Source organism: Pterocles gutturalis, unplaced genomic scaffold, assembly GCF_000699245.1.
Source record: "Pterocles gutturalis isolate BGI_N339 unplaced genomic scaffold, ASM69924v1 scaffold45051, whole genome shotgun sequence".
Taxonomy (NCBI): Eukaryota; Metazoa; Chordata; class Aves; order Pterocliformes; family Pteroclidae; genus Pterocles; species Pterocles gutturalis.
The window spans coordinates 7,991-31,351 of NW_010099450.1; the positions used below are offsets into that span (position 1 = coordinate 7,991).

The window sequence follows — 23,361 nt, forward strand, 5'->3', positions numbered from 1 at the left end:
ATTGGGACTCAGGAGAGTTCAAATAAGAAGACAGAGACTCAGAGAGACGAGTTGCTATTCTTGAATCTTAGCTATGTAAACCTGGCAAAACTGAGTGAAAAATCAAGCCTCATGCTTGTACATGAAATGTGTGTTTAAAAATGGTTTTATTTGCCTGTTAAAGGAGTGGAAATACAGATATAAAAGTTTTGTTCTTTCACCCCCCCCCACCTCCCTGCCCTTTACTATAGAGAGTGGTCCCAAAAAAATGTTATGTGGGAACAGTGTTCAAGTATTACCACCCTACAGGTCTGAAAAGTAAGCTTTCTTATGCTTATCTTATAATTTCTGGATTTAAATTGTACCAGCCTCACTTAATAGTGATTTTCTTCAAGTTCTGCTAGAAGGAGACTACAGCTTGGAAAAGTTAGCAAAGAGAGTTCACGAATGGGGTCTATTCAAGTAGACATTTTTGGAGGAAGTGCATGGTTTTCTTTGTTTAATTATTAGTGGGAGGGATTTTCATTTAAAATTATAAAAATCAAAGAGAAATGTTGAAAAATGTTCTAAAAAAAGCTTTGAATTTTTTTTTAAACCGTTTGCTTTGGGAAAACCTGTATTCCCAGTGATTCCTCTTACTACCCTGGGAAAAAAAAAAAAAAAGGAAAAGGAACAAAAAGAAGTTTTCCACTTTTTGTAGTTTTCAAACTCTGTTCAAAAGAAAGATAGTTTTTTCTTGTAAACTTTTCTATGTAAGTGGTGTGAAAAACAAAATTGATGGAGAATTTTCAGGCAGCTAATGATTTTGCTTCATCTTTTATTCCCTCTGTTGTAAACAATTGAGAGATTATCCAGGTTCTGGATCTATCTTTTCACCTTCTCCTAAATGCCATATACTCTTGAGGAAAAACCCATCCCTCTTTAAGCCACACAAAATCTGCAGTAATGTTGCTAGAGTACAAAACCAGGTTTGGCCGATTTATTCACTATCCTTTTGTTTTCTAATTGAAACTTAACAAAGACAGTTTCATGATCAACATACATATGTGCACAGACGTGCCAACAGATGCAGAAGTCCTGCCTAGAAGCTGAAAAAAGCCTGTTGTGTGCAAACATAACAACTGAAATGCTCAAAAACTTGCTTTGGCTGTTTTTTTTTAAATGCTTTTATGCTTCCTAAAGTGGCAGACTGGCATGCCATATAGGTGGGGCACAGTAAAGATCTGTGTTAATAAAATAGACTGAGTTTGAATCATCATATACTTTCTACCCTGAATCCAAAATCACTAGGTACTTTCCATGTGCTAGGAACGATCCCTGCAGAAGGGATCAAACCATAGGTAGTATTCTTGTGCTGCATGTTCTTTGATTTTGACATGTTTTCTCTGATCTGATATAATAGTTTTCAGCCTTTTTCAACTTGCAGACTTCTAAAGATTTTTAAAGGGAGGGGAAAATCCCTCCACTGTAGACTAATCCTTTGGCAATATGCTTCTTTTACTTACCACAGGTTCCTTAGAAAATCTGTGGTTGAAAACGGTGGGTGAAAAGTCCTTCATCACAATGGGCACCAAATTGTCAGGTTACAGAACAGAAAAATGAACATATTGAATACACATTTAAAATCTCATTATACCTCAGTTCTTTTTTTCCCTGGCTGATCATTTGCTTCTATGTTAAACAGAATCCCTGATAACTGAAGCATGTTCTCTTGGTGACCTGCAAAGTTTTATCATTGATAAGTTTGTTAGAAGATATGCTCATTGTTCTTGCTTCTGGTGCTGGGGGACCCCCTGCCCTGAATCAGGAGCCCTGCTGTCTGAGAAGCTGCGCATGGGTCTCTACACTTTATTGACATGAGTCTTTCAGGAAGCTCCCTTTTTCCCTTTCAGCTAGCCATAGAGGGTCTACGTACACTGCAGGCATGACCTCAAGAGTGAGTATAAACCTGACACATCCATTAAGTCATTGGCTTTCACTCCACAAACTTGGTTTTGTCTTGGTCTAGGAAACCAGTAGTTTGAGTTCATTGTGTCAACACAGCATTTAGGACAAGCCAAGTTCTGGAGAACATACACTGCAAAATCCCTTTCATATTGGCTAGAAAACCTAGGAATGGCTACTAGGCCTTTTGGGATATGTGAAAACTATTTGACTGTGCGTGCTCAATCAATCTGGCCTGCATGAGCAAAGGCATGTTGTCCACTGATGATGCTCTGGGCCTGCCCCCAAGCTGCTCTGAAACTCAGGCTAATGCTCTCTCTTAGCACAAGCTTGTGTGTAAACAATATGGATAATGAGGAAATGCATTATGAAAGCAAAGTTAGGTCTTGACAATATAGATATGACTAGAGGAGGGGATACAGAAGGTCTACCACAAACGACATAGACTCAGTTGCAGCTCAGCTGTCCCTGCAGGAAGAGTTCCTGTGCTTTCTTCACTTACTGCCCTTGAAGCGATCCCCAGCGCTTGTCTGGGTTCCTTGGGCTGAGTATGAGCTATGGGCTTTATGCACAATCTTGAGTAAATCCTTCGCACAGTGTTTAATTTCATTTTCTGTGTTCAGGTACTTTCAGGAGATGTTCCTGCACTATGTACAAACTCACCGGAGTGACACAGCATCAGTAGCACTTCTGTTCCTAGAGTCTGCTGAAAATCCTGTCTGGGCCATAATCCAAAAATGACCCTTTGAACTTATCAGGGAAGAGGACTTTGGACTGGCAGCAGATAGAACTGGTTGAACTGTTTGTTTGAACTACTAATAGCTTGGAATTTCGACCATGGGTATGGCTGGTGAGCAATTCACAAATAAAATCTTGTTTTCTTTGGGTCTGACCGAAAGGTTTTTTGTTGTGGTTTTGGTTTTTTTTGTTGTTGTTGTTGTTTGTTTGGGGGTTGTTTGGTGGTTTTTTTTGCATGCTGACATTTCTTGCTTTGAGTTTTCTCCGTTGTTTATATTGGCAGCACCACAGACAGGTCATTTGGCACTGGTTGTGTCCCTTTGCTGCCTGGCTGACTGAAACATTTGATGTGCAAGGTTAGGAAATAACACATTTTCTGATCCATATTTTTTGTCTAAAAGACACTGGTGCTAAAACTGTTTTAAGGGTTTACAGGTTGGCTTGCAAAGAGTCGTCAGTTTTCTAAAAGAGGATAGGAAATTATTTGATCCTGTGAATCAGACTTTGCATTCTCTGAAATAAAATCCTCAAGGACTGGTGCAGATTGGGCAGTGGGCTGATTGTGAGTAACTAACAGCATCAAACAAGAGACTCGGACCAGCTCATATCTCTGCTGCTGTATGCAGCATGTGTTGCAGGTAACTCTCACCTAGAGGACAAAGTAAAGGGGATTATTCATCGTGCCAGCACTGGGAAGGAGCCTTATGAATGAAAGTTACCTAGTTTAAACTCACAGTGATACCCCTCAGAGCAGCAGTGATCAGGACCATCTGCTTCACAGCTGTGTTCCCTGGCAGATGCTGTGGTTTGGTGGACAGCTAGGGAAGCTCCATAATTGCCATGCGTGAGGGAGGAGGGAGGGAGAGAGGGAGAGAGGGAAGGATGACAGCATGTCACCTTTGCAAACAGGTCTGTTAACATCCCACCCTTGGTGCCATTAGAGGTGAATCTGACATGGGATGTAACTCCTGACTGCCGGACAACTCCTGCTGTACAGCCTGATCTGTACCAAGATGTAAAAGTTGCCCAAGCATCAATGCGTGTAAAAAGCTGCAGGGAGGACAGGGGGACTTTATGAAGTCACAGGTGTGTTTTGTTTGTATCTGTTTGTCACCAAAGCTTACATTGTCAGGAGCAGTCCCAGACACACAAGAGAATGCACATGTCCATCCCCAGACCTCAAACTGGGCTGCCTGCTAGTGACTATTAGGCAGTTGTATTGCAGAGCACCAAGATGGCATCAGGTCGTAGAGTCTGTACAGACTTGTCTCTGAGCAGAGGCAGACACCTGTCTACAGCTGGTGAAAAGTCCCTCTCCTTCTGTCTGCATGATAACACTAAGAGCAACAAGCTCAAGTCTTCAGCCATCTCCTCCCAGTCTCTGTCCGTGACCAGAACAGTGCAGCCCTCCTCTCTGGACCAGTACAACTCAGTTTGTCCTGCACTGTTAAGGATCAGTGTTTTATAATGCTCCATATGCATATATAGCTTTATGGTAATTATTGCTATTTATTTGCACTGTGATAAACCTTAGAAGCTGTAGCAAGCCTCCTGATGTGAGGAATGCTATATAAAGCCAAAAGGAGAGAGGAAAGGCAGTCCCTAGCTGTACAGCTTTTATATTAATGAGTAGAAACATTTTATCTTAGTCACTGAAGTCTCTTGGGTCCTGGGATAGTTAGCAATGGTTTTTTGCATCCTGACATTACTCACCTCCAGGCACCCCAAAAGCAATGATCCCCACAAGGCTTTTATTCATGCCTGAGTTTACTCACGGTGAGTTTCTCAAGTGATGTGCAAACCATGGACTCAGGGCATTGAGTCAAAGTAGTGACTAAGGAGGCTCTGGTTGGTTGAGTAGCTGCCCAGCTCTGTTGTGTAAAACCAAGGCACAGAGGAAACTGCAGTTGCTACCCAGAAATAGGTGTGTTTTCTTCTTCCTTGGGCAAACCATCCTTGTGTGGGCCTGTACTATTCCAATCAGCTTCTTGGCTGATTCACTAGCTGTGTAATTTATGTGTCAATCACGACAGAATTATTAGAGTAATGTACACCTTATCTTGTGCTCTGCAGCTCCCTTTGAAGCTGAAGATAACAAGTTATCATCACTTGGCTGTTTCTAAACCATGAACACACCTTAAGCTGCTAAAGGATGGCCATGAAAAAAACAGCTGATTCAGCTTTGAAACTCTTTATCTTTGGGGTCTCCTTGCAGAGTAAGTGATTCAGATGTGCTGTAGCACAGCCCCCTTCCAGGTGCAGTGAATGTGCAGTGTAGCATTCTGCCTCATCTTCTCAGCTTTTTCAGTGCCAGCATCAGCTGCTGTAAATTTTTGGAGCATCCCTCACCAGAGAAAATGGTGCTGTGATCAACTATGATTTGATCTCTATAGCTGCCAGACTGAAGCACTGATTGAAACCTCCAAGTCTGTCCAGCTTCATCTTGTATTGGGAACAGGGAAAGCAGCAAATTGCATCTCGTAGAACACTCCCAGGTGCACCCAGCAGCAGTGTGACTCCACCTCTACAGACTTCACCTTCTACAAGGAAGACTGAGCAGGACAGATGAGGGAATGGGAGGACTGCAGTTGTCACCTCCAAGACGAGCTCAAGCTGCCTCTCTTGCTCTGACCACCAGTCCACACACCACCCCTGTTACTGCAGAAGTGGCAGCTGATGACCTGAAACTAGGTCTGCTGCAGTTCATTGCGCTGTGCAAGCTAGACACCTGACTTTCAGTGGCTCTGAATACGGACTTTGGTGAAAGGTGAAGCAGCTCAGGACCTCTCTAAATTATGTCCTTGATGTTGACACTTGCCCATTAGAAACCTGAGTGCACTAATCAGTGTGTTTTATCAGGCAGCATCCTCAACTTCGTCTTCACCTAAATTTCCTCTTTTAAATTCAGAGTCAGTGGTTCTCAAGATGGGATTTATTTTCAGTTTCCTTTTAAAGCACCTCTGTGTCATACCCCTCCCTTTCTTTTTCTGCCCAGTAAGAAATTGGCAAAATGACTCAGGAAGAGATGCTCTGTGAACACTTTGTTCTCAAGAAACATTAAACCAGTATCTTTGTCACTGACAACACTGCAAGGATTAAAATACTGTAATTTTCTTATTTTATCAAAATTGTGGTGGCTGCCTTTTGGTTAAAACATATATAAAGAAAAGTGGTAGACAAAGGTAAAGGAGGGAGAAAATTCCTCCAGCCCTGAGGACATTATCTTAAAATGTGAGGTCCCATCTCTTGCTCCAGTGAAGTCTGTGTGCCGTTCCAGTGCATCTGTCTCATACTGGTGGGTCTTACAGAGACAGAATAGCTCAGTGCGTTCAGTGCTGTCTTTTCTTGAACGACTTCTGTCTGTGAGTAGCCAGAGTATGTCTGAAGCACACAGCTGTGGATTGTGCTGGAAGCAGACATAAAATGAGATGACCAAAGTGCAGGTTTAAAGTGCAGATCATATTAAGAGGGACAGTAATGTGTCATGTTTAAAGACCGTGAAGTTCAAAAAGCTAAAGCCACTTTTATCCTCTCGGTCAAGGCTTGAGCCAAGTGCAGTTTGGCCAGGTCCCAGGCTGAGCTCTACACCTCTTAATGACTTAATTACTGCATGCATCTTGTTTAGACAACTAAATGTCCTTTAATGTTGAGAAGGCAGAGTCATGGATGATTCCTCCATGCAAGGAGTAAATTATGCTTCATAAATACCTGTCTGACTAGAGATAAATACAAATACAAGTTCTGGGATTTACGAAATGGATTGATGAATTCTGGAGAAGTGTCTTGATCCCCATCAACAAACCCAGGGCATAACCTTTAGAGTGGCAGTGTAGTGTGGTATAGCAGCCATGTCCCTAGACACCTTTAGAAATTTCCATTTCCCATACGAAACTTAAAAGAACAGAGCATGATCTTGAGGGTATGCAGCTACAATCCCTCCAAAGATCTGTGCAGAAATATGTACGAAGTTCTTTCCCATTCAGTGGTATGAATCTGTCAAAATCTGTGTGGGATGAGAGAAACCAAGGTGAATTCTGATTCTTATAAAGAAGCACAGAGCACAGAATGACACACTCATGTTCAGTAGTAGGAGGAAAAAATCTTCACACAAGGTATAGTGAAGCTGTGAAAATCTTTACCGTAGGACACTGTACATACTATAGTGTTGTACAGATTCAAAAACTAATCACACAAATTAATGGAAAAAACCCATCGAGGAATTATTGCAATGCTGCTGCCTTTGACTTTGATTGTGTCCAGTGTACACCAGGAGAGTATCTGCATGTGCTTGTCCTGTTCACGTACTCTTGCCAGGGCTGTTAATATGGGCCACGGTGGGAGACAGGGTCATGAGCTAGATGGAATTTTGCTTTGATGCACCATGGTTGCTCTTCTGCTCCAGTTCCTATTCAGTGAGAAATCTGTAGGTGGTACACGGAATAGATTTTGTTCCTTACTCAGTTTGGTGTATTTTGCTTTCTGAACAGAGCATAAAAATCTATGAGGTTGCAGTTCAGAACACTGAGTTGATTGGTTTTCAGCCCATTTGTACTAGCTGGGAGCTAGACCCTTGTGCTGCAAGCAGCAAAACATGCTTAGCTTGCAGCCAGCTTTGCAGTGACTTCAGCAGGTGCTGTGCAACTTTCTGTAAGAAAATGCCAAAACAAATCTCAGATCATATATCAGAAAGCACTGCTGTAACAGTTCATTTTCCCTGACATAAAAATTTGTCTGTCTGGCATCTAAATAGTTAATCTACCTGAGCAAATAGGTAGGAGCATTGTTGCTTTCAATAAAGTTTGATTCCTGGAGGCAGATCTTTTTTTCCAGTGAGTGTCAGATAATTGGAAGGGTAGGGTGAGGCAGGAAACCACGACACGCCTTTGTTGGGACTTGTTTAAGAGCACGGAACAGAAAAGCAGAAGAAGGGTGAGAATCAAACGGGTTAAATAAAGAAGAGGTGAACATTTTTGGATGATCACTCAGATTCCACACACCTTTGGAAGGACATGATATAAGGTGTAGGTGGCAAATTTTGGTAGAAAGGAAACGGTTGGAGAGAAAATCAGATTTTCAATTTAGTAACCAAAGCACTCCAGGTAAGTTACATTACTAAAAAAGGAGAGAAGAAAGAAGTATCCTTTATTTTCTCTCTTCCAGATTCCTTGCAGAACAAGGTGGTATTCTCAGGCAAAATAGACGAGGTGTTACATTTTTCTGTGGGGAATATAATGTAAAAACAAGATTTTGTAAGAGCTGGGTCATTTTGTTTTTGTTTGTGGGTAAACATAGCTCTTTTAAAACAAGTATCAAGTGAAAGGAGTATATCTGCTGGGAGATAAGAAATGTGAAGCCAAGCTCTGGGTACATTTTTAATGTATTTTGTGAAATTACTGTGCAGATAGATAAAGTTTAGCTGAATGTTCTCTGTTCTGTAAGGGTACCCGCATGGTGAAATGCAGATCATCTGTTGGCTGTTTTTAAAACTGAGACGATCTGAAATGTGCTGTTGGAATAATGATTGCAAATTGGAGCCTCGGATGGTGGTGGGTGCAGGGTGCAATATTGAGGAACTGAGAATGCCTGGAACTACTTCTGGGTGAAAGTTTGTGTTGCCATGGACAAGCTTTGCTTTGTCTGGGACAGGTGGGTTTATTTATCAGCAGTGACTCATTGATTATGGACTTTGGGCAATGGTTTTGCCATAGAAGGTTAGGAGGCACTGGAAGGTGTTTCTGAAGCTTTGTCACAATAAGTCAGAAAAGTCTGATTTGAGAATCAATTTGATTTGATTTGATTTGAGAATCAATTTGAATCCTTTCTGCAGCAGGTCTAGTAATTTGAACATAATGACATAAGGTAAAAGACCTGTCTTCTCTTCCTGTCTTTGGACTGACTTGTAGAGTAACTTCGGGGAAGTTACTTGTCCTTCTGTGACTCGTTTCTTCATCTGTGAAATGGTGACAGCAGCATTTTCCTGTTCTGCAGAGATTTTTTGTATAATACCAGATTGTTTGTCTCCCTTTCGGTGCCAGAGGCGAGAAGCTTATGCAGGTCAGAATGACCTTGCTTTGGTCTGTTTCTCTTTGGGTCACACAAACAGGCATGGTGAAGACACATTTTTGAAAGGAAAGCACCTGGAAGCACAGAGTGAAGCCTGGGCAGTGCCCCTGCTTGAGCTCTGGGAAATTAGGATGTATTGGTGTCAAAAAAAAAAAGCCAAGAAAGGCTGTGTACATAGCAGAATTTGGTTCCTACAGCACATGGAAGCTTTGGTTGGGCATCTAACCTGCTTACTTGGTATTAGCATAATTTCAGTGAGTCTACAAAATGAGCAGATTTGGAAGTATTGATTTGGTTGATTCGATTCTGACCGTATTGGTTTTGGTAGAATACCTGGAAAAGAGGAGCTTTTAAAGCAGAATAAGGTTAGATTCTTAGGCTGTGGGGTAAAAGAGACATAAGGGGCCATTTTCTAACCAGTTCTAATAGTCCCAGGAGAGTGTCACCTGAAAGGCTTAACTAAGAGGAAGGGGCACCCTAAGAGACATTTGATATGATGGGAGCTGTGGCATTTGCTTTTAACATAGTCAGTGACATGGTTTGGATGTATCTACGGAGTCTCAGAATATTCGTGATCAAAGGGTTCCACTGTCATTAGATATATTAATCTCAGCACCTGCTGGTGCCTCTTTCTCCTAATGGAGTGTGTCACAGCAGGAGCCTTATTAATGGAGGGAGGATGTGCTGTGATAGTGCAACAGCATTCTGACATGAAAACTGGAAGGACATTGTGGAGGAATGAAAGAATCTGAAACATGCCTGCTTTGATTTTTCCATTAAAATATGTCTTTGTGGCCATTCCTCTCCCCTTTGAAAAATGTCTGTAATAAACTTCATTACCACTGCACACAATACCTAACTTCTAAAATAGTAGGAGGGGTTGGAATGTCCCATCTCAGACTGGCTTAGTGTGCTGTGCTGCAGTCAGGTGGAACAGAGCACGCAGGAGGCACCCTGCAGTGTCGGGCTTATGGGGAAAGCACAGATCTAAGCATGCCTTGCACGGCTGGACAGCTGTTACTATCCTGCTTTTCAGTGCTGTAAGAGAGGAAGCAGTGTGCACCAGTGTGGAAGTGCTAAACCTCTTCTGGTTCCTTGTGTGGTTAAGGTCTGCAAGTTCCCTGTTTTTGTGGGTGCCACAAGTGAACTGGAATCCCTGAGCTTATATTAAAGTGGCCATAGGGTTGCCCTGTATTATGCTGCCTGCACTGTTTGAGAGTGATCCCACTTCACAAGTTCCTGCTTGTTGCTCAGGTAATTGCAGGTGGCTTCTATGATTCAACAGTGCTATTGCTTTGCCACAGACATAGCCCACAGCTATGTCTTTGTGAATCCAGATTGGACCTGGTGAATTGAGTCAGTCCTGGCAGGTAATGGAAATCCAGCTCAGTCAGCCTGCTGGAGCCTGGTCTGGCTTTTCCGTTCACGTGGCAAACACACATGCAACATGGATCAAAATGCACCATGTGCTGGGGCTGGGCTGTGGCATGTGTGTCTCCAAATATGTGGTTTGACGTCTTGTTATTTTTTTCAGATTGGTATCAGAACAAGATATTCCCCTTTCTAAAGGGAAGGCAAAGATGCAGAAAGAGCATTCACTCCATGTTGGTGCTGGCCTTTTGCAGCCCCTGTAAACAGCACTGTTGCCCAATGGCAGAAAGGAATTGGAGTTCGGGGGCCACAAAGCAGTAGGAAAGCAGTTTCCGTCTATAAAGCTGTATTCCCTGACAAAAACACTGGCAAAGCTAACAGTGCTGACATCTAGACAACAGCTCCCAGCATCTACTTTTAGGGAAGGAGCTTGAAAGATGCTTCCACTGTTGATGTGATAAGGAAGAGTAGCAGAGATACTGCCTTTCCTTCGAGTGAAGGACCAGAAACTCTTCAATGGCAGGGGACTGTCATCCGCTGGAGGAGGAGCTCTCCTAATGCACATAGCTCTGGTCTTGCATGCATTTTGGAATTAGTGCCCTGGATAGTCTCTTGGAAATCCCCAGTGCTAGCAAGCACTCTAAAGGTTGGGTAGCATCCTGCTACACAACCTGCGAAGGTTGTTTAAGGACTTGGATGTAGCCTCAGGAGCCCCATTTACAGGGCTGCTCAGCCAAGTTCAGGGTCTGAGGTGTAGAGAGTGAGGGCTGTGGGCACTGTGGGTGTTCTCCACAAAGTGCAGCTGAGTCTATGGTAGGAGGCTAAAGTGGCTTGACTTGTAGTGTGCCTTCTATGCTCCAGCTGTTCCTATCCAGCTCAGGGAATAGCAGGAGCTGCTCAAAGACAGAACTGAATCTGAACTTCAGATGTTCCTGCAGATTCTGTGCTGCATCCTGCCTTGTGTCATTGTTTGTGCATGGGCAGTACAAGCGTAATGTCAAGGGGGCTACTTGGTAGACACTTTGCAGCAGGGTAAGTGGAATCATGAGGATCAAACTCAACAGGTAGCTGAATTGGAGGGCATAGTCTTGTTCTGCCTCAAGCTGGGCTCTAAAACTTTGAAGGAATTTTGTCCAAAGATTTTTTTTTTTAGGTTCAGCCTGTTAAGTGTGTAGTTTTTGGTACAGCTGGGCTTTCAGTTTTAAGGAGGAGTCTTCAAATACAGTGGAGAGTTTTGGCTATTACCACCTTGTCTGCAAATAAAATCTCTTCCTTCTCACTGTTTGCGACTGCATAAGATGAAGTGTTATCTTAGACAGACTACGAGTGAGCAAGTGTGTATTTCCCTCTGACAGAAGTGTTTTCTTTTGTAGCTGATGTTTCTTTTCCACAGTCATGGGTTGGGTTGGTTTTTTTTTTGGTTTTTTTGTTTTGTTTTTTTTTTTTTTGTGTGTGGTATTCCTGCCTTGGCAGACAGTCATGCCTCTGCTAGAGATGGTAATTTTGACTAGAGAGGGATCCAAGTCATGAAGAAGAGTATACGCAGCATTCGCAGCAGTAATTCCAATAGTAGACTGACCTGAGCTGCCATTAAATTACATCAGATGCCAAAGACACAGACAGGGCCTCCAAACTGTGTCTGTTCTGCCTGTAAAGCGAGATAAAGCACTTCCTACCTTACATTCCTTGCTGCCAAAATAAGCTAGTTTAAAGGTAACACCAGTGTTTTTCTGCATCACCGAAGTCAGTGTTGTGGCTGTAGCATCAATGTACCCTGCGAATGCACAGCATTACTGTCAAGAGTGCAACCGTATCTCTGCTTAGGTTTTCCTGGCAGTACTGGCATGGTGTAGGTAGCTTATTCCTGTAGCTGCCTGTGTTTCTAATCCTGTACTGTTGAGTCCTGCCCAGAGCAGATGTCTGGGAGTGGCATTTGGATCCTGTGGTTTTGATCAAGCCTTTATAGTGCCACACCTGGAGACCATCACGTAGTGCCACAAAGTCTGGATATAAATCCGGGTGTATACTCCTGCAGCAAGTGGATTTGCTTCAACTGCCTCTGTGTTGCCTGATGGCTTTACAATCCCTCCTGCTGTTTCAGCTCTGTTGCAGCGTGCAGCATCCAGTTTTGGAGGCAAGTGGTGCTGGTCTGTTAGTAATACTCACAAGACTAGGGAAAAGCACTGTAAACTCTCTGACACAGATGTCTTCCAGGCATTCTAGTCTCCGGCTAAAGGGAGAAAAGTGGTGGGACATGTGGGGAGCTGTTGTCATCTCCTACTACAGAGCTTTGAGTGCAATCTCTCTAAAAGTGGCAATGGTATGGATTCTTTAACAAAGAAAACGAGACAAGATGGATCAGAAGTTACTGAAAGACGTAAGGAGAACATTTTTCATTTTTATGTCACCAGATGAGGTCACCCACCAAAAATCCTGGAAGTGGATGCCCATTTTGTGAGGGACTGAATGTTGACCAGAGGTCCAGTACTAAATTCTGCACCTGTCCTTGGTCTCTCTGTTGAAGTCAAAGTAAGGAATAGAATGGGGCAAGATCAGACATTTAGAGACACGTAGCATGACCTGATTGTTTAACCAGAGATGATTGGCCTGTGGTAACATTTCTAGGCAGTAGTGCAGACATATCGATTTTCCTCCTACTTCTGGTATCAATGCCCTGCATGGCCTGGAAGATGTTCTTTAGGTATCTTTTATGGCTGTGTGTAAAACAGAAGATAAGTTTCCTGCTGCCATTATGGGAATTAGCTAGTAGGAATCTCACAGGGGATCTCTTCATGGGTGTTACTGTTACAGCAATGTCTGTGGTTCAGAAGTGCCCAGAAACTATAATACTACCATGTTTTACAGAAACATTTACATTCTTTACATTTTATAAAGAAAAAAGTCTTTCATGGCAGTGGCCTTAGTTACTGTAGAGTAAGAAAAGCCTGCAAACAAACACTTAGCATTGTGTGCTAATGAAACTGCATCCTCCAGGCAGTGTGGTCTTAAAGGACTTTTCTTTAAATGAGTCATTCTTCTTTGAATGAATCATGCTGTTCTATGGAAGTGAAGTAGAACATTGATCTTGTTGGCTATATTAACATGCCATTACTTCTGTACCCTTTTCCTTCCTCAGTTATTACAGAGACTGTAACCACAAGACTGACATCCTTACCACCCAGTAAGTAGTACTCATTCATTGCATTACTTCTGCTAAGTGTTCTGTGCCCCTCCATGCTTTTTGACTGCACTATTTCCATAAATCTCTGGGTGCAGCAGGTCTTGGTGCAGAAGTATTTGTGTCCAAAGAGAAGCTATTTTCAGAAATGCCTCTCCCAAAATACCTGTTAGTGGAGAGAAGGAGCAATATGTGAGGAGCCTTCTGGGTATTGTCAGAAACAAAGCCACACAGTCCACTAAAACTGGTAGACCAGACTCTCCAAAGGCTTAAACCCATATATAGGGTCTCCAGTGGTGACTGTGTCTTGGGCACAAGGGTCAAAAGTGATGGGTCTGCAGCCTCCACTGCTGGGGCTGCGGTGTATTCCACGTCATCTTATTCAGATGGCAACAGTGAGTGAATCTTTTTGGGTTATATCAGATGTCACAGGTGATTTCTACCTCTGTGCAACAATTAGGGGAGAATCCTCTGTGCGCTTTATACTACCGTATTCTGGGTTAGACTGCTGCATCTGGGTTGAAAAAGAATTGCACTATCATCTCATTTATGATGATGGTTAACAGGAGTATCCTTCAGTCCACATATGGAACAAAACTTGACGAAAAACCTTCTGGATCTGCAGTGTCAATGCTTATCTGCTCTGCCAAGACACTTCTCTACAGTTCTGATATCTCGCCAGACATGAAACTATAATTGTAATTGAGTGTGAGGACAGCTTTGGGTACCTCCTGCTTTGTGTTGCAGTATTCTTGCGCTTATCATCTTTTACCCTGAGAGAATGTCTCATTTTGTGCTCATCTTTTCCAGAAGGAGGGAGCAGCAGTGGGCTCAAGACATCATCCCACACTGGAGGGAGCGGAGTGGAGAAGAGGTCTTACACCCATAGCAGCAGCTATGTGACTTCAAGTAAGAAATGAAGACATCGCACAGTGAGGAAACAGAAAGGAAAGGCAGCATAAGTGGTCTGAGGAGAGATTCAGGGCAGGGAAGTAGGATGTAGGATGAGCCAGAGGTAAGGAAAACAGGGTTTATGAAAGCAGAAGTGGCAAGCATTCAAAGCAAAGGTATTCCCTCGCTAAAGTAGGGTGTGAGGATGGGTGAGTAAATGGCAAATTTCCCATTTTCCACAGGAAAAACTTGATTTCAGGAGAACAATTAAAAAATGTAATTCCCACTGTTGCTAAGAAGTCATTCAGAAACAAAATTTCCCTTCTTTCAGGATTTCCAAATCACAATCTTCGTGACCGTTTTTGTTCAGAAGGCAGTTTTGATTAATCTTTTTTGTTTATCTTGGTGAGGATATCCTCTTGGTGAGGATAGATTCTTTCCTTTCCAGGAAAGAATTTCCTGGAAAATATTTTCTTGTGTTTGTGTCCATGGCTTTAGCACTTCCATCAGTCTGTCAGCTTTTCTGGACATGCTAAATCAGTATGTGGTGTCTACTCCATAAAAACAGAGCTCTTCTCTAGGAGAATTATTTGCCCAGCTGTTAGATTGTCATAGCAAAGGTTTCTGAAGAATAAGGTTCCTAGTCAGGTTTTTGGCACACCCCTCTCTCTGTCCCCAGTGGGACACCATGCTCCAAAAGAGCTGGCAAACCAAAGGGAGTGAAGTGAGGTTTTCGTACCCAGTAGATCTGACAGATACCTTCATACCAATTGAAGGCCAGAGTGTGGAATCACTTTGCCTCAGGGCAGATGTGAAGTAACTCCAGAGAAGATGTCATTCTAATTGTCTGGACTGGCACCAGTCTGAGAACTGAACCCAGCCCTGCAAACTCAGACGACTCCACAGGATTGCTGTCTTCCTTGTTATTGTATTATAATATTTCATTGTCTGAAGGAAGAGAAAAGAATCTGACCTTTAGAGATAATGAGTTCTTGAAGTTTCACAGAGCGTTTTCTAATCTCAGTTTTCCTGGTCTGCTTGCTGAATGCCTCCAACAGAGGCCTACTATGTCACAGTTGCTCTTTCTGCTGAATTAAGTAGAGAAGTTACAGAACAAAACAGGTCCTTGTAGAGGGGGAAGGTGTCAAGAAAACACTCTGAGATCACCAGGGCACGCTCTTTCTGCAGGGATGGATAAGCAATGCTGCTGATCAGTGTGGATATATTGCTCTTTATCACTGGGCTCCCTTTTTGCTGCACTGTGATCATACTCCAGTATTAAACTTCATACAAGAATATGAACGCATTAGTTACAGCTGCTCAATTCTTTCTCCACAGCACTGATGTGAATTAGGAGCAAAATTCTTTCCTCTGTCTAAGTACGACAGCAGCTAATAACCTCCAGGCTGCGTTGGGCCAGATGTACACACCTTAATCACTCCTCCAGAAAATGTAATAAGGCCTGACTAAGTGAGAGCGTGGATAGCTGCTTTGGAAGGGAAGTGGACTCATCTCTACTTTCCCTTATCTCATGAACTGCATCGTTCAGCACTTTGAGTTCAGCCTAAGTATCTCCCAGTTTTTGGGGCCTGTGTCAAATAACACTTGAGTTTACAGGTGGATCTGTATCCAGATCAAAACCCAGCACCATACAGAGCCAGCTGGTTCATTCGTCTCCCTAGACAAAACCTGCTGTCATATATATCGTTCACAAGATTTGTTTTGAAACCACAAAGGTAACAAATACTCCTCTCTGCACTGAATGCTGTGGACAGTTAGAGTTAGAACCAAATATGGTTCTTGCCTGTCTCTAGTTGTGAGGTACCAATGCAAATTTGTGCAGCTCAGAAGACAGCAACATGAAGCACCCACAGCATTCAGAGCGTTCGTCCAGGGCATATCTTCAATTTGCTGAGGGTGTTCTGGTTTTTACCAATAGGTGGAAGTGGTAGGTTGAATTCCTCGTCATCATCCACTGGCTACCGACAAACCCAGTCTCCCAGCTCTACTCTCACCAGATCACCTGGCTCAACATTTGAAAGAAAAACCTATGCCAACCGCCATGCAACGTATGAAGGTATCACAGAACATACCATAGAAAGGAGGCAATGTGTAGTGCACTCTGAGGTTGCATTAATGCAGGATTGTTCCAAATAGCACAAGAATCCCATTGTGGTTTTGCTAGGAAATAAGCCATCAGGGACACATTTTACTGATGAAGTCCTATTTATAGTAGTGCTCATTCCTAAAAGGAGTTGTGGCATATTTTTGTTGAAAGACATTAGCAGCTCTTTCATGTAATCCCGAATAGTTCTCTTTTTTTTAATGGAAATGGTTGCTACCCACTGGGATTAGACAGTTACCAGGAAGACATGTTTTGAAAGCTTGTAATTATTTTGTGCAAAGTATTAATGAACACCTGTTTGTTCTTTGCAGGGAGTTCCAGTGCCAACTCTTCTCCTGAGTTTCCCAGAAAAGAGTTTGGTATGTTCTTTTTAGAGCTATTCCTCTGAACATTGAAGCAAGTTCATGTGAGTTGGTGACTATGGTGGTGTTTTGCACCTTGCTGTGTCTTGCTCTACCTGTGCTGCCTCTGTATTGGGCAGCCAGTGCAGCTCCATGGCTTCGGAGGAGTTATTTGGGATATTGACAGCTGACAGCTGATACGTATTCAAACAGAGGGTGCATACTGTATTACTGCTACCCTCAACCACTTTTGTTTGCATACTGTATTACTGCTACCCTCAACCACTTTTGTTATGCTCCCCATCTGGTGCAAGACATGGACAGGGGAACATAGACATGGAATGCTTCATAACATTTCCTCCCCTGCCTCCCATAGCTGGGAGAAGAGCTCCAAGCACGAAAGCCCAGACTCTTAGGATTTTGAGCCATTGCTTTTCCAGTAGCTCTTTTCTAGGCTTCAATGTGTTTATATGGAAAGATGAACTGCCTATCAGCTGGTATGTTTACACTGAACATTGTCAGCAGGTATGAGTTTGCCCTGTCCAAACTCTGGGCTGATGATTTTACTCAGTGCAGGTAGTGAAACAGTGTGATCCGTCTGTCTTTCTGGGTCAGAGAGGAGGCAGGGTTTCACAGTGTCCAACCTTGGCTGGTGGGGTAAACGGGCCTATTAGCTTCCTTTGGCCTGTTGAAATGGGAGATCACCATCTATGAACAACACTTATATGTACAAAAAGAAACAGTACTTGGTCCAGAAATGCTAAAGGTGCTATTTATTCTTTAAGATACGTTATGGTCTAAAGGGGGCCTGGTAAAACTCTAAGGGTTCAGTTCCTCCAGCTGTGCCCCAAGTATAGAAGGTGTCTGAATCTGAACACTTTGAGCAAGATCTGTATATTCATTTTCAAAGATGTCACAGGCAGTAAAGCCTAATATTGCTTTTCTCTCATTGCTGTTCACAGCATCTGCCTCCACGAGAGGGAGAAGCCAAAGTCGAGGTGAGTGATACTGTTCTTTTAGAAACCTCCTTAGTTTTCTTCAGTATGATTCAGGGTACGTTAAATAGACCTATTCCTTGGCTGGAATCAACCATTTAAGTGTAGAGCAGTCAGATGAGGTACGTGGATTTACACCACTGCAGATGTGAACTATTCATCTGTAAGCAGTTGCTTAAACAAGCTTGGTGTAAAAATTGACCCTAGTGAAGGTCATGGTGGTTTGGACTGTGTCAGAAAGGAGGATCTGCTTGGGGAGCTGGACATCTGGGGGCATAGGACATAGTCTTCCATCTTTTCTGCTTATTACCATAAACGCAGTCCATCCATGCTCTGTGACCCACCTCTGAAATATTTACAGTAATTGTATTCATGTTCCTCCTACTGCAATCTATCTTACAAACCATAAGGCCATACCCTGAAATGATCTCATGCTAGTAGTAAGGATATGGTGAGGAAATTATGGACTTGCTGTGGTCTGTTTAGCCAGCTCACCCTGTAAAACTCTGCATTGTTTAAATCACTCAGCTCTTCTAGTAATTTATTAACAGGATTATATCGCTCTGTAGGAGTGTAATATCTGTTCCCAGTTGCTTGAAGAGGAAACTCTAATGTCACTTTATCCAACTTAATTTTAGCAGTGGGTATAAATCAAAGTGTACTCTTGCACACTCTTCCTGGAGAGTGTCACAGTTACCAATTTTTCTACCTCAGATACTTGAGCCCCCAGCAGAACTAGGCCATACATAGTAAAACAGACACCGGAGAATCAGCTCCAGCTTCTCATATTACTTCAGAAAATAATTCAAATCCATCAGCTTCTCCAAATGAACGCCAAAGCTAATGTTTCTCTTATAGTGCATGCACTGTCAGATTTCATCTCTAGGAGCACGTATCACATGTCCCGACTGACCAGTTTGCTTGTGGGTAGCAAGCTTAGAGGCTTGCCAGGACCAAATCCCATTAACTCTGTATTCTCTTGTGCTGGACAGTAAAAGCCGAGTACTTGGTGAGTATGTTAGCTTAAAACTGATCTGGTTACATTCAGTGACGCAAAAGAGAAGTCAGCAGGTTGTAAGAGACTAAGTCATACAGCCAATTGTAGAGATGACAGTGTGAATTTTACCCAATAAATAGTAGAGAATTTGTGTATTTAATAAGCTTCTCTTGGCTCTCTAGGTTTTTGTCCAAAAGGACAATAATAATAATAATAATTGTGATGAGTGGGAATATCAATGTGATTGAGGACTGCATAATTAGGCCTTCTTCATGTCTGACAGTAACAATGCTATTGACTTCAACAGAGGCTCTCAATGAGTAAAATATAGCTCTCTGGAATTAAGAGTAGCAAAATGTGACCCCACAACAAAAAGTCATCCAAACCAATTTACAAACAATTCACATGGGCCATGAGTGCTGCTCAGATCAAGCAGCAAGATAGCAAGATGGAACACAGACAGCAGGAAGGAACGAATTCACTTCAGCCTGAAGATTCATTCTCAGCCCAGGGCACAAATGCATCTCACTCCATATTCATGATCTGCTTTTTCTCTTCCCAGAGAGTGAAATACGAGTCCGACTGCAGAGCGCATCTCCCTCTGGCAGATGTAAGTGCCGTGGCTTTTATTCCAGGGGGATTAGGTGTAAGAGAGAAGGTGTTGCTGCTCTGGGTATGTCTTCAGTGTTTCTGGGTCCCAGTCATCATCATAACAGATAGCAGCATGTAATTCTTTTTTTCCTATTAAGAACATTCATTTGTCTCCCTTTTCTGAACAAGGAAGCATGCTGTAGGTTAGATGGTGGTCTTGCAAGGATGTAGTTGTACTTAGTCCTAGAAATGAGGCCCTGAAGCTTTGTTACTATGTAAGTGGCACCCGCAGAAACCACCACCAGAAAGTACATCACAGACAGTCACAAGTAAATTCCACTGAGTGGTTTAGCCAGGGCAAGATTACAGGTCAATGAAACAATGGCTTTTAGGTGAGTCTGGACACTTGCTTTTCCTGCCAGGGACAGAGTTGGATGATGTGAAACGTTTGCTGAAAGGAAGTCGATCAGCCAGCTGCAGCCCTACTCGATCGCCGTCAAGTACACTCCCAATACCGAAAAAGGCTGTGGTGGAGACAAAGATGGTTACTGAGAGCTCTCAGTCAGGTATGTGGCAGAGGATGGTTAGCAATGCTGGAGCTATTCCAAACATTATTTGCCATAAAAATATTCAGTTGCTAAGTACATCCAAGTAAGAATATGTGGTCTCTGTCCCAGACAGTGGTAACAGTACAGAAAAATGGTCAGAATGCTGGATGACTGTCCAGATGTTGCCCTAACAAGAGCCATCTTGGGTCACTTTCAAGTGGCTTGTCTGATTTCCATAAAAATAAGCCTTTTCCTGCTGCCACCAGCTTTAATTCAGAGGTGCTTCTGATAGAGATAAGAACTCTAAGCAAATAATGTCTTACAGCGATTTGATTTCTCATCTCCAAGCAAGATGGCAATAGCACTGAAGACAACATTTGGGTCAGTGTTTGATTTATTGGCCACATGGTTCAGAGAACACTAGAATGTGATAATAGTAGAAGAGGTACTTAAAATACTGTAACCAGCTTTTATTATTTATAAGCCTTACTAGAGTGCTTGAGGCAGTGGTATTCACATTCACTCCACTGGCCTCCACCAGTATCTAGGAATAAGCAGTACCTTTTTTTGTGTGCACGGCTCAAATCCTGTCTAAAAGTGGGAATTTTAGTCCCGTACAGTAATGAACCAATGAGAACCACGTGTGGGAAGCAAAAGTCATACAACCTGTGACCCAGGATGGTTTATTACCAGAAGGCAGACCAAAGTGTTTTATTCTGATGTCATAGCATCTACAAGCAATGAAATATCTTTGAGGTGTTTTGTGAATGATCATGTTATCAGATCAATCTTTATTCCATCGGTTAAAATTCAAGTGGGCTGTAATCAGCTGGCCTTTGAGATCAGTTATACCATGTTAACCTGGAGTCCTTCTGTTGACTCTACAAGGGTAATTGAAGTTTAAGGCAGATAAAGCTGTTTGCCATATAAACCTGCAATGCAAGCTAAGCCACAAGCCTGGTCTCATTGAAAACCACTTCTGTTTGTTTGGGTTTTTTACAGTGTCAGGGACATATGATACAACCATACTGAATACCGCCCTCCCTTCATACATGTGGTCCTCCACTCTGCCTGCTGGGTCTTCCCTTGGCGGATACCATAACAGCTCTTCCTTGATCAATGCTCTGTCTCACTCTGCAGGATCAGGTATGTTCCCTGGACTGCCCAGACTTGAAGGATGTAACTCTATGCTGAAACTGGGTCAACAGCAGTGGGGTTTTTTTGCACAGCAAGATGAACTAAAATGATGGAAGAATAGAGGTAGCAGGGGATATGCTGGAATTTTCTCTGGTTTTCTGTAACTTGGTGCTCTCTGCTTCTACACTGACTATTTGAAAATCCTTCTTTGTGAGGATCTATTGTCCTGACTGCCGGATCTGTTGCTAAACTTTATGATAGCTTTATCAATGAAGTCAGGGTCACGTTCCCTATCAAAACTAGTTTTAGACTCTAGTTAACATTGGATTATCCTGGCCCGTTGTAAAAATGTATGGGCCTAATGCTTCAGTCCTCATACACTGAAGATGTAATCAATAAATGTTGAGTGTGCTTATACCTCACAAGGCCCACTTCTAAATGCCAGGGATTCTGCTTTTCCCAGCTGCAGAGAAAAAACACAGGAAGCTTTATAATAGCATACTATTAAAAGCTTTGCTTTCTCACACTGTGTCATGATTGCAACTTGTCTGATGTAGTATTTTCTCCCCTTTGCCAGTTCAATAGAAGAGTGGTTTGGTGTCACAATTTTTGAGATTTTTCCTCTGTGCAATTGTGGATTTTCACTAACTGCATTTCCAAGTGACTCTGACTCTTAATTTCTGTGACTGTGCCACTGACCTTCAGGTGCTGGATTTCTGATTCCAGAGAAGTAATAATATTTCACTTGCTCTTTTTGCAGTTTTTGGTGTTCCAAATAACCTGGCTCCCAGCAATCATACTCTGAACACAGGCCTGAGCACTTCATCTACAGGTCAGATTTTTCTCTTCTTCCCTTCATGCTTTCACAGCACCACAGTTCCTGGCAGATTTGTACAATGAAATAATACCAATATCACTCTGTTTCTCTTCCTTTCCTCATCGCAGTGTCAGCAGCTTGTCTGCACATCCCAGTTATTCTTTGGTTACTGTAGATTTATTCTGGGTCAGCCCTGTATAGCTGCTGTTAGCTCCTGACTATTTTCATCCGAGGGGCAGGGAAAACTAGAAATTTTCCAAGGAGAGTAATTTTTATTTTGAAAGACACCTGTTAAGACAGCCTGTTTCTTCCCTAGAACAACTCAGGGTAGTGCCTTAAAAAATAAACTCATGTGTCCCAATCAATAAAGGCCCACTGCTCCTCTGTCAGTTTTCCCTGTAATTTTCTTTTGCTTCACCTGGCTCATGGCTTCTGACAGACTCTCTTCATTCCTTTCACAGTCACACACACTGTGTCTACACAGCACAGTGCAGGGTCTCTGACTGAGCCTGCAAAGAGAGCAGGGTGTGTGAGAACAGTCTGTACACTGCACTGCCACACTGATTCTGACACCAAAGGTACCACCTTCCAAGCTGTTTGCTTCTGTGTGGACAGTACTTTGACACATACTGTGTGCAGTTATCTCCTTAAATTTCCCTTAGTCAGACCAAGCCAGTTTTCTGAATTTGCGTTTTTCCCAAGTGCCCCACCAGCAGGAGTGTCCATACAGCCATGAGAGTGGCCTCGCAGTCTAACTTGAGATAATGTTTTAAAATTGTCACCATTGTTGTCCTGGGCCAACAGTAAGTTATACAGCAAAATGATCTAAGTTTAAAAAAACATTTTGTAAGGAAGATCTTTGAACAGAAATGTCTAGGCCTGTGATGCCTCCAGCTAGTTGGCAGAATTTCTTGTGAGTGGTAGTCATTATTAATATCATTGGTTTTGTTCTGGTTTTAGCCAGAATACCCCCTGCACTACGGGACTCCTATAACTCCCATTGCATTGTTTTTCTTTGCAGTGTTTGGAGTTCAAAACAACCTGTCTCCAAGCTCTTCCACCGTGACACAGAATGCTACCGCAGCCTCCGCAGGTCAGCAACAATTTAAGCCTAGAGAAAGTATGAGGGTCACTAATGTGTGCTGCCTTCTTCTACCTTTTCTCCTACCTTTTCTATAGGGACTAGAAAGTTCATCTTGACAGAGGCTCCTTCATTACCATGTTTTTGAGTGGAGCCATGTGGTATGAGGGGATATTGAGGAACATTTCCTCTGCTTTGCATGTGCAGGAACAGCTCCCGGTGCCTATGTAAGCACTAGAGATTTGCTTGCTGGGGAAGCCCTTGCTTGTTTTAGGGCTTGTTCTAGGTAACCCAAAGGAGAAATATTTTTTGAAGTGGTGTGCAGCCCAGGGTTGATGTGTATAGATACCTTGTTGTCCTTAATCTCTTTTATTCTCAAATTTCCTCATTGCAGCATATGGGGTGAAGAACACTTCTCAGAGCAACACCGTGGCAAGTACTGGTGTGTCTGCCTCAGGAGGTGAGTGTGTCATTCACTTGATCAGTGCTCTGTCTCACTCTGCAGGATCAGGTGTGTTCCCTGGACTGCCCAGGCTTGAAGGATGTAACTCTATGCTGAAACTGA

The 23,361-nt window shown here is 42.8% G+C and overlaps 1 protein-coding gene across 1 annotated transcript in view; it reads left to right on the forward strand.

The window, feature by feature from the left end:
- Positions 1–12,417: 12,417 nt before the first annotated feature.
- Positions 12,418–23,361, forward strand: part of COL17A1 (collagen, type XVII, alpha 1) — a 36,963-nt gene continuing 26,019 nt past the window's right edge. Inside the window, exons 1-11 of the mRNA XM_010076348.1 lie at positions 12,418–12,472; positions 14,084–14,182; positions 16,104–16,241; positions 16,601–16,648; positions 17,593–17,628; positions 19,185–19,232; positions 19,636–19,779; positions 20,764–20,907; positions 21,659–21,730; positions 22,737–22,808; positions 23,191–23,256. Of these exons, the coding sequence (XP_010074650.1) occupies positions 12,418–12,472; positions 14,084–14,182; positions 16,104–16,241; positions 16,601–16,648; positions 17,593–17,628; positions 19,185–19,232; positions 19,636–19,779; positions 20,764–20,907; positions 21,659–21,730; positions 22,737–22,808; positions 23,191–23,256 (922 nt within the window). The remainder of the gene's footprint in view (positions 12,473–14,083; positions 14,183–16,103; positions 16,242–16,600; positions 16,649–17,592; positions 17,629–19,184; positions 19,233–19,635; positions 19,780–20,763; positions 20,908–21,658; positions 21,731–22,736; positions 22,809–23,190; positions 23,257–23,361) is intronic.